The sequence below is a fragment of the Corvus brachyrhynchos genome, unplaced genomic scaffold, assembly GCF_000691975.1.
Source record: "Corvus brachyrhynchos isolate BGI_N302 unplaced genomic scaffold, ASM69197v1 scaffold26, whole genome shotgun sequence".
In the NCBI taxonomy this organism is placed as follows: Eukaryota; Metazoa; Chordata; class Aves; order Passeriformes; family Corvidae; genus Corvus; species Corvus brachyrhynchos.
This window is the reverse complement of record NW_008239324.1, coordinates 5,637,491-5,644,399: the sequence shown is the minus strand read 5'-3', so window position 1 is coordinate 5,644,399 and position 6,909 is coordinate 5,637,491. Positions and strand designations below refer to the sequence as shown.

The following is a 6,909-nucleotide window of genomic DNA, read 5'->3' as shown; positions in this document are numbered from 1 at the left end:
TGTGGGAAAGCTTAAAAACTGGTGGTTTGGTTGCATACTCTAGTAAATCTAAACATCTGTTTGCAAAAGAACCTTCTTCCTGTTTACTCTTAGGTATCCGAAATGGCCGTCTCAGAGCTGCCTGGTAACCCCAATGCTGTATGGACTGTGAGAAGACATGTTGAAGGTATGCAGTATTTTCCTGAAGCACAGGGAGGTCATAATGGTTTTATGTGTGGTTTTTTTGTTGTTTTTTTCTGTTTTTCTGTCCAAGGAGATAGGAATGGTGCTGCGTGATGGTTGTGTGCCATCCCCAAAAATTGTGGTTTGAATCAGCAGCCACCTGCTTGTCTTTAGAAGCCACCCACCCTCTGGTCCCCTAGCATTGTCTCACTTCCTTTTGACAAAGAAGCAGCTGCCTGCAGCTGCATCTGTCACCCAATATGCTATGTCAGCTGTACATTTGCAACCTGAAGCTGCTGAACTTCTCATGCTTCCCCACTTCCCATACTTTTTTGCCCATAAGTTCTTGCTCAAAGATCAGCAGGCAACAGCTATTCTTGTTGTTGGAGCATACTCAGTATTCTTCATGTGTGTGTTGACAAGTGCAGTAATCAGCTCTTTGTGAGAGAGTGGGATACAAATTATGGAACAAAGATGATAAATCAGCAACAGTGTCTGTATTTTATTACTTCCTTCTGTGCATATCTGTGAAAAAAAGTCTGGGCTAGGACACACTCCCTATTCAAAACCCAGCAGTGTGTAGAATGATGGTGATTCTGGGAAGGTCAAGATACCAGGTTGGCAGAATATACTGGATTAGGGGTTTGGTTGGTTGTTCAGGCTTTTTTCTTATATCCTGATCTGAAATAATAACCTTACTAAAGTACAGGAGGAAATGTAGTCCCTTGTCCTGCCTTTCTCTTAAAGGTGAGAACAGAATTGCACAGAAGCACCTAAAAAGCTTAAAGGGAATCTGTTCTGGGTACTGGCAGTCTCAGAGATTATTTCCAAGGTAGTGCTTTGTATAACTCTCACAAAGATTTCCCCAGGTTTATACACTGGATCTAGAAAGGCCAGATTGTTGCAGTAGAGGCCTTAGCCTGCTATGGTGACATGATACCTTGTATTTAAGGAGTAGTGTGTCTTCCAGGGAACCAGTAACCCTGTGGGAATTTTCAAACACTGCAGTGGGATTTACCTTGCCTTGCGAGACCTGCCATCAGTTCCTGTGCTCATGTCCTGAGACGCATGTACTGCCTAAGCAACATGGGAGGAACTTTGAGCATAAAGTGCCTTCATGTCCCCCAGAAATAAAAAGGTCAAAAGGAAAGTATTTCCACAGTTCATATTAAAAAATACATGGTTCTCTGAAAAGGGGCATTCCAGTTTGTTAGAAACCTTTTCTCCAGCATTCTGGAAAAGAAGCTGGTAAGATTTTCTCCCTCTGAGGACTGGAGGCTTCTGACATCACCTTACAGTTTTAAAATCTTTTCTCTTGGGATTCCAGAAGAAGACTTTGACTTTTCAGGAGGTGAAGGACCATTCATGATCTGCAGGAAGTGGACCAGTCTCATTTGCCTCCTCTTCTTTCCACCTTCCAAATTCTCCAGGTTTCAGCATCATCATCTCCATGATTTCAGAAAGACTGGAATCTGTAGCTGTTAAGCCGTGCTACTTACTGAATACAGTTATATGAAACTGATCCCCAAGTTCCAACTCTTGGAATTCAGAAATTATTTTAGTGGGCTTTAATCAGAGAGAATGCAGAACCTTTTCAAACACGTATCTATTCTTGAAACTGCCTTTGAGGACTCAGTTTGCAGCGTGGGGTTTCCCGGCTCTGCCTCAGTGCCATGGTACGTGTATGCTGCTGGGCCTCTGTAAGAAACACCCAGGTCTGCAGTCTTCAAAGCAAATACTAACTTTGGCTGGTACGTGGTGATACTCACTACCAATACCAAGCCTTTTTTTTTCTTCCACAGGTTGCTGGTGGTGGAGGTGCTGATCACCACAGGTGTGTACCTACTGCTAGGGGCAACTGTACAGTCCCACAGGTTAACCACAGACAATCCCAACAGCATGGGGCTACATTTATGCTAAGCACTTCAGTAAAAAAATTCTAGAAACTGGTGTGTAGTTGAAGATTTTTGCCTTTGAAGTTCAGTAGCTGAGAAGTAGAAAGCAGATCCCAGTCTATCTTGCAGTCCTTGGGAAGCAAAACAATCAACTGTGTCTCTGTGGGACAGTCAGTTCTTGCTAAAATTGGATGTGTATGTTTTAGGGGTATTTTCAGCTCTCATGTAGACCAAGGTTAGGCTCCCAGCTGCTTTGTACAGACCTCCAAGAGAAAAAGATCAAGTGTGCTTGGAGCACGTGTAGATATTGCTGGCATGGGAATGTCCTGTGATGATGGGATTCATCTGCCCATGAGACAGAAGTGGATGGGATTTGCACCAAACCCTCTCTTGCAGTTGAGTATCTGTGGATGTAGCTGTGTGGTGTGTTGACAGATGGGAGCTGGGAGTCAAGAGTCAGCATTCCCTACCTGGCACTCTTGCTGGAGGAGCAATGTGCAGTGAGTCAGCGCTGCAGAGTCGCCACGCAGTAGTAAACAGAAGCCCAGGAAAATGTGCTGTCATCCCCTCAGAGTCTGTTAACTGAGAGTGATCCTGAGCTCTGCCACTGCTCACCAGTTTGTTCACAGAACTCCTCTGAGCTAGTGGTGACTGCATTTGTATCAGTGCAGATTCAGATGCTATAGAGTGTGAGAAAACTGTCACAACTGCACTGGCATATAAGAATGGAATTCTTATGGACTAACTCACACTGAATCCATGACAAATAATGAAAAGCACAGTAGTGTAGAGTTCAAGGACTGAAATGTCATGTTTTCATAACTGGTTACGATGTGTGCATGAAGCTGCAGAAAACTTGTAACGCATGCGTCGGAGAACGAGTCTAGCTGTGGTTCTTCAGAGTCATTAAAACGTCTCTGTTACTGAAAGGAGCTGACTGGAGCAATTAGAAGGGTAATAAGCATCTCTGAAGTCTTGTCTCTGCATACAAAATTATGTCTATCTTTTCAAAACTTGGGGGAGCCTGATGTTTTCCTTGGGATTGTGTAGAGCTAAATAGATATCTTTTCATATTAAAATGTATAGATCTTTTCTTTTTCTAACTGAGAACACTTCTCAGTGTGCCTTAGGGATTTAGTCCTCTTAATTTCAACTAGGCTGCTATATTTTTGAAACCAAAATTGTATTGTTTGAGGCTAGATGAATGTCTTATTCACTGACTTAATTCTGGTAAATCAAACCCTTTATTTCAAAAGCTCCAGCAGAGAGTCATTAAGCAACACAGACTGCAAGCAAAAAATGCACTTGTCACCATTATTGACACAGACTTAAAGGCATGCTCTAGTATAAATGTAAGCCAATGGAAAGAAAGAGCTTAAAAGTATTAAGAGGTAGGAATGAGTTTTTGTTTAGAGTAGGACTAAGGGAATCTGTTTTGTTTTCAGATGAGAGTTCTTTATCCTATTCAAAATCACATGTTTAGACCTCCAGCTGGGTCACAGTGGTTTATCATAAGAATTGACAACCCCCAGGGAGGAAGGCAGAAGCTCTGAAGTAATTTGGAAAGCAACAGTGGTCTTTGAAATGGAATTCTTAGAACATCCTGTCTATGGGATATTTATGAATCAAATGCTTAGCCTGTGAACTGCTAGAAACTCCATGATCGAGGAATTCTTGTAGACTTCTGGTGCTGAAAAATTTCTCCAAGTTTGTAGGAGAAGCTGCTGTCAGTGTAGAAAATAAGCAATGTGTGTGTCTTGCTGAACTCTTATCATCTGCTGTTAATGTTGGAGGAATTCTCCTGTTGAGCCAAGCGTTCAAGTAGTTGGCGATACTGATCGGGTTCTGTGGGCAGATTCAGCTCTTGCTTTCTCATTCCCCCAAATGGACTGGTTCCTGTAGTTTGTTGGTGTAGGGTTTTGGAGCTGTTGGAGGTTATAGGCTGTGATCACTTAATAGAGTAGAAACAGAGTTCATGCCACAGACATCTGTTGGAACTGCTTTAGTTACACAGAACTCTTCAGTTTGATCAGAGTTGTGGTCTGTATACCAGATGTTGCAGAGAAGAATGATGGTTTTTTTTTAATTTTTCACTTGCATATTTTGAGCTGTATGTAAGAACTTTTTGTTATAAACGTGACACAGCAGGTTTGGCAATGCTTCCCTCTAAACAGGGTGGATAAGAAAAGAATTATTAGTTCTTGAAGCATTTGTTTTGGTTAACCCAGCTCAGGTTCTATAAGCTGCTGCTTTGTATTTTGTAGCATCCTGTTTCGATCCCAGTTAGAGTCCTGTATTTTCCTTTTCTATTAAAGTCATTAGCCACTTCTCCATGTCTCCCACATTTGAAAATTATGGAGAATCTCGTTCCAAGGCAGAAACTGTGACAGCTCTCTTACACCCTCACCTCCACTAGATATGCTGTGGTGCCCAGGTCTGAGGTTTGGGTTGAGTTGGGTTAAAATGAGGAATTTTCTTTTTAAGAAATAGCACTTGCATGACAACAGCAGCAGAAGTGGAGTTGCTTCTCTGAAGCAATCTTATTTCTCTTCCAAGACTCCTGGCTCCATTTCCCAATAGACTTCATTGTTTCTGTTGCTTTTGTTATTCTGTTTTAATGAGATTGTCCTTTTCCCCTTGTAAGACCTATTGCTTTCTGTAGAATGAAAGCAGACAGCAGTAAACTGGGACATTCACTTTACCCAGTCCTACTACCCTCATTTCCCACAAAGTTCCCCTATTTCCAAATGAGCTCTTAAGATTATTTTGATTAGCATAGCTCCTCTGTGTCCAAGCTACAGGAGTCTCCCAAGCTGTCCCCTTTGGGAGAAGCCAGCACTGGAGATAATAGAGCAAACACTGACCTTTACTTCTATTGGGATAAATGACAGTATTGCAACTATCTTAAAAATGTAATTGTTTCTCATTCCAGGAGACTGTCAGAGTGACTGGAAGCCAGTTGAGCTTCTGGGGAAGGATAGAGCTGGTTTAACCCTGAATTCTGCTTCAATGCACCCAAATTGTTCTCTGCAGCCTTTTGTTGTCTGGCTGCTAGATAGAGATTGTGGTCCTGCAACAACACGGTGCAGCATCCGTGGTGTGGTTTCTGCAGATAGATTCCTTATGTTCAGATTTTTGGAGTATTTAATTTGACTTCATTGGGTGTTAAATCTGGATTCATCTCACTGTGTGAAGTGGGACAGCTGTCTCAGAGGCTTCTAGTACTTGTGCGTTCTTTGAAAAAAATAGACAAGAGTCTTGCTTGCCAGAATCCAGAGTATTGTGAATTGACTCTGGATCTGGATCATGGTTTGATCCCTGGCTATGTCTTGAATTGTTTGGCATCCGGCGGTGGCTGGCTTTTGGACAGCGTGTCCTAGAGCGAACTTGTGCAATACTATCAGCAGCTGTAATTATCACAGGAGTTCTACTGAAGAGTAACTGCTAGACATCTGTCAGACTGCTGATTGTGTTGGGAAGCCTTGCATTTATTAAATCAGCACTCTTTTTTTCCCTGTCTCCCTTGACCAGATGAATTTGATGCCTACATTATTGTGTCCTTCGTAAATGCTACGCTGGTACTGTCTATCGGAGAGACTGTAGAAGAAGTGACTGACTCTGGATTTCTGGGTACTACACCCACCTTGTCCTGCTCTCTTCTTGGCGATGATGCTTTGGTACAGGTAATGGAAAGCTGCTTCTGACATGTCTGCCACTCTCAGCTTGCTGCACAGATGTGATTTCTACAGTAATGCAACATATGTCTAAAGATGTGGATTGGCCGAGAATGATGCTGATTCAGCCTTTCCCTTTTTATATCTTTCTGAGTGAGACTGGACCAGTTGAAAATGGTCCTAATCTCCTTCAGTAGTTCCTTGCTGTGGTTGAAAGATGTAGTTCTCCCAGCTGGCGAGTATCTTCCTGCTGGTTCAGCCTGCTGCATAGCTGATAGATCATGGCTGCCAGGAGTAGTTATTGCCTTTGGCTTCTGCTGAGTCAGAACCACCACTGAAATGGGAATTGTGATGGGATGATAAATACAGAATTGATATGACCTTTCTTTTTGTTCCTTTAGGTTTATCCAGATGGGATCCGGCACATCCGAGCAGATAAGAGAGTAAATGAATGGAAGACACCAGGGAAGAAAACCATTGTAAAATGTGCTGTGAACCAAAGACAAGTAGTGATAGCACTGACTGGAGGAGAACTGGTTTACTTTGAGATGGACCCGGTATGTGTGTTAATGGGAATACGTTTGGAAGAGTGAGGTATGAGGTATGCCAAGGATTGATCCTTGACCAGACCTGCAGAAAAGGATTCAGTAGTAAAGCACCCTTCTAGAATGGATAGATCAAAGCCCTGCATATCTAGACTGTGTCTACCTGAGATTATTTAATGGCTAATTAAAGTCTCTGAAGCTCATAACTAAGGCTGAAGATTGTGTATTTGTACTCTTGCTCTTCTGGTTCTCCCAATTGTAGCCAAAACAAATTCTTTAGAAATTGTTATATTATGTAACAAATCCAAAGCATTATATTTAAAAACAAAGTATCTAATTAATAAGTCATATGTTTTTCTTTTTCAGTCGGGACAGCTGAATGAGTACACAGAGAGAAAGGAGATGTCGGCCGACGTCGTTTGCATGAGCCTGGCCAATGTTCCCCCTGGGGAGCAGCGTTCCCGGTTCCTTGCTGTTGGACTGGTGGACAACACTGTCAGAATTATTTCACTTGACCCTTCGGTGAGTAGCTGTGCTGTTTTTGCCCTTCCATTGGTTTGAAATATTCAGAAGGACCCTCCAGAGGTGGACTGTGTCCATCCAGACTGTCTTTCCTTATTCAGGTGGGTGAGC

At 42.5% G+C, this 6,909-nt stretch overlaps 1 protein-coding gene across 1 annotated transcript in view; it reads left to right on the top strand.

Moving 5' to 3' along the window:
- Positions 1 to 6,909, top strand: part of SF3B3 (splicing factor 3b subunit 3) — a 29,082-nt gene that overhangs the window by 8,253 nt on the left and 13,920 nt on the right. Inside the window, exons 10-13 of the mRNA XM_008638752.2 lie at positions 94 to 166; positions 5,589 to 5,740; positions 6,133 to 6,288; positions 6,643 to 6,798. Coding sequence (XP_008636974.1) covers positions 94 to 166; positions 5,589 to 5,740; positions 6,133 to 6,288; positions 6,643 to 6,798 — 537 coding nt within the window. The remainder of the gene's footprint in view (positions 1 to 93; positions 167 to 5,588; positions 5,741 to 6,132; positions 6,289 to 6,642; positions 6,799 to 6,909) is intronic.